General features: G+C 38.6%; 1 protein-coding gene across 1 annotated transcript in view; it reads right to left on the bottom strand.

The window, feature by feature from the left end:
* Positions 1-2,094, bottom strand: part of LOC104743953 (probable serine/threonine protein kinase IRE3) — a 5,223-nt gene extending 3,129 nt beyond the window's left edge. Inside the window, exons 1-8 of the mRNA XM_010464980.2 lie at positions 2,044-2,094; positions 1,621-1,807; positions 1,238-1,323; positions 904-992; positions 626-677; positions 484-540; positions 201-374; positions 24-101 (exon numbers count right to left, since the gene is read on the bottom strand). Coding sequence (XP_010463282.1) covers positions 24-101; positions 201-374; positions 484-540; positions 626-677; positions 904-992; positions 1,238-1,323; positions 1,621-1,807; positions 2,044-2,094 — 774 coding nt within the window. The remainder of the gene's footprint in view (positions 1-23; positions 102-200; positions 375-483; positions 541-625; positions 678-903; positions 993-1,237; positions 1,324-1,620; positions 1,808-2,043) is intronic.

Raw genomic sequence — 2,630 nt, forward strand, 5'->3', positions numbered from 1 at the left:
GGAAGAAAGTCATGAGACAATACCTTGAACGAGAAATTATTGAATGGGTAATTTTCAGAGACACCAGTTTCAGACTCCGCAGGTCCGCGGGGTATATCAACCTGCATATCATCATTGATCCAATTCAGGGACTTTATACATCTAAAAATTTAACGTTAATACTTCTGAGGGGGGAAAGAGAGTGGATCAGCAGATATTACCCCCTCGTCGTGATGATTGTTCAACCGACCACTGCTGCCACTCAAACTGTCACCATCACTAGAATCTTCATTCTCATTGGTTGATAAACATTCTTCGTCCGGATATTTCTCCGAGTAGCGACTATGGAAGTAACTTGTGTCAAAAGCATTTTCTGAATCCGGCACAAATGCGGCCTAGAAAAAACAAGCATTAAAATGTCTAAAATAAAGAAAAAGAATATAATAACATGAGTATGAGCTTTGCAAAGCTTCGACTTTAACAGCGAAAGATAAATGAATGCACCTTCTGCTGTGCTAGCGTATGCCAGTTTATGTCTTTAAAGAAGATGTGCTGCTTGACCTGGGTCATGATATTTATTTCATCACTACACACAATTTACAATAAACTAGAACCAGGCATCCAAGAAAAAAGACATCAATGTCACCTCAGCTGCCCCTCTAGCCCCAAGTCTCTGGTGAGGATCTTCCCTTAATAACCTAGATAATGCACATGACACGGTGTTACAGAAAATACTACTTGTCTTCTTCTCGATTAGGTTATAAGCTGATCTTGAACCAAACACTAAAATGGGCATTTACTCAATCGAACAAAACATGAGAAGTAAAGGGTTACTTATTAATGTTTACAACGGAGCTGCTGACATATTTTGTAAAGACTATTCTTACTACGCATATAGAGCCTGAACAGAGGAGATTCACATACCGATCTATCAAATCACGGGCTTCATGGCTCATATCTTCAGGAATAGGAGGCCATTGTATATTACGGTTGAGAATATTGTCAAATATTTGCTAAAACCAAACAAAGAAGATGCAGATCAAATATGAGGGAGTTGGAAAGTGAGACTAGATATTAAATACTAGCTAGCAACATATGATGATGTTAACTGGAAGTGTTTGATAGTTAAGAGGCCAATAACAAATACGTGACATTTGATGACCAGCCAAAATTATAACAACGGTTTTCATAACCTTGAGAAACCTCTATTTCCTCTAACAAAATACTTACAAGAACGATGCAATATCTAGTCACTGACCTGCGGATGGTCAGCATTGAAGGGTGGAATCCCCACAATGAATTCATACAAAATGATGCCAACAGACCACCAATCTGCAGTTGCACCTGAACAGTTATGGATACATATCAGTCTTTACAATTTTGGTATGTAATAAAAAAAATTATATATCTGAAACTATAGTCAGACAGGTAGCAGAACAACAACTTAGTATGAACCTAAAGTGGGATAAGCTACGTATTCGAGCTTTCTACTTATACCACCACCAGATAAGTAGAACTGTAATCAACTTACATTGTTATTTAGATAAAAGATCTCAACCAAGCACCAATTTCTACAAAAAAGTAAGATTTGGAATGATAGAGAGTAGCAAACAACAAGATGAGAAAGAAATGTGTATGCACCATGTCCTGTCCCCAAAAGAATTTCTGGCGCTAAGTAGTCAGGAGTGCCCACAGCAGACCGCTTATGCTCCAACGTTGGCCATTTTGGTTTCTGCTCAACAAGCAGCGACGTTGCACTGGAAACTGGACGAGAAAGATCATCTGTGCTGTTGATAAGCCCAACTTTTGAAAGCCCAAAATCTGTCAACTGCTCAGACGAAACAAAACGGTAGTACCATAAGGTCTACAGGGAAGCATGGTTCTGATAATGTATCCATGTATTATATATACATATTATAAATGCAGAGGCTAATTATCCGTGTGGGTTTTACGAGATTCAGATAGGACTATATAATCGCCAGATCATCACATTGCATGAAATCAACAAAACATTCTGAAGGCCTGATATATTCAATACAAGCTCCCAAATGGTTATTGTATTACCTTAACATGACCATCATGGGCAATCAACNAGTGATCCTCATACAAAGCCATCCTTGCAACTTTTATCAGGACCCAACTTATAACTAATAAAGTTTGCAGCAAGATCTCAACTCTAAAATGAAAGTTGCTAGGGACTTTTCTACAACTGTATAAAACTATGATCAATCGTATACTTGGGTGACAAGGTATATTCGGAAGAAAGTCATGAGACAATACCTTGAACGAGAAATTATTGAATGGGTAATTTTCAGAGACACCAGTTTCAGACTCCGCAGGTCCGCGGGGTATATCAACCTGCATATCATCATTGATCCAATTCAGGGACTTTATACATCTAAAAATTTAACGTAAATACTTCTGAGGGGGGAAAGAGAGTGGATCAGCAGATATTACCCCCTCGTCGTGATGATTGTTCAACCGACCACTGCTGCCACTCAAACTGTCACCATCACTAGAATCTTCATTCTCATTGGTTGATAAACATTCTTCATCCGGATATTTCTCCGAGTAGCGACTATGGAAGTAACTTGTGTCAAAAGCATTTTCTGAATCCGGCACAAATGCAGCCTAGAAAAAACAAGCATTAA

Source organism: Camelina sativa, chromosome 14, assembly GCF_000633955.1.
Source record: "Camelina sativa cultivar DH55 chromosome 14, Cs, whole genome shotgun sequence".
NCBI lineage: Eukaryota > Viridiplantae > Streptophyta > Magnoliopsida > Brassicales > Brassicaceae > Camelina > Camelina sativa.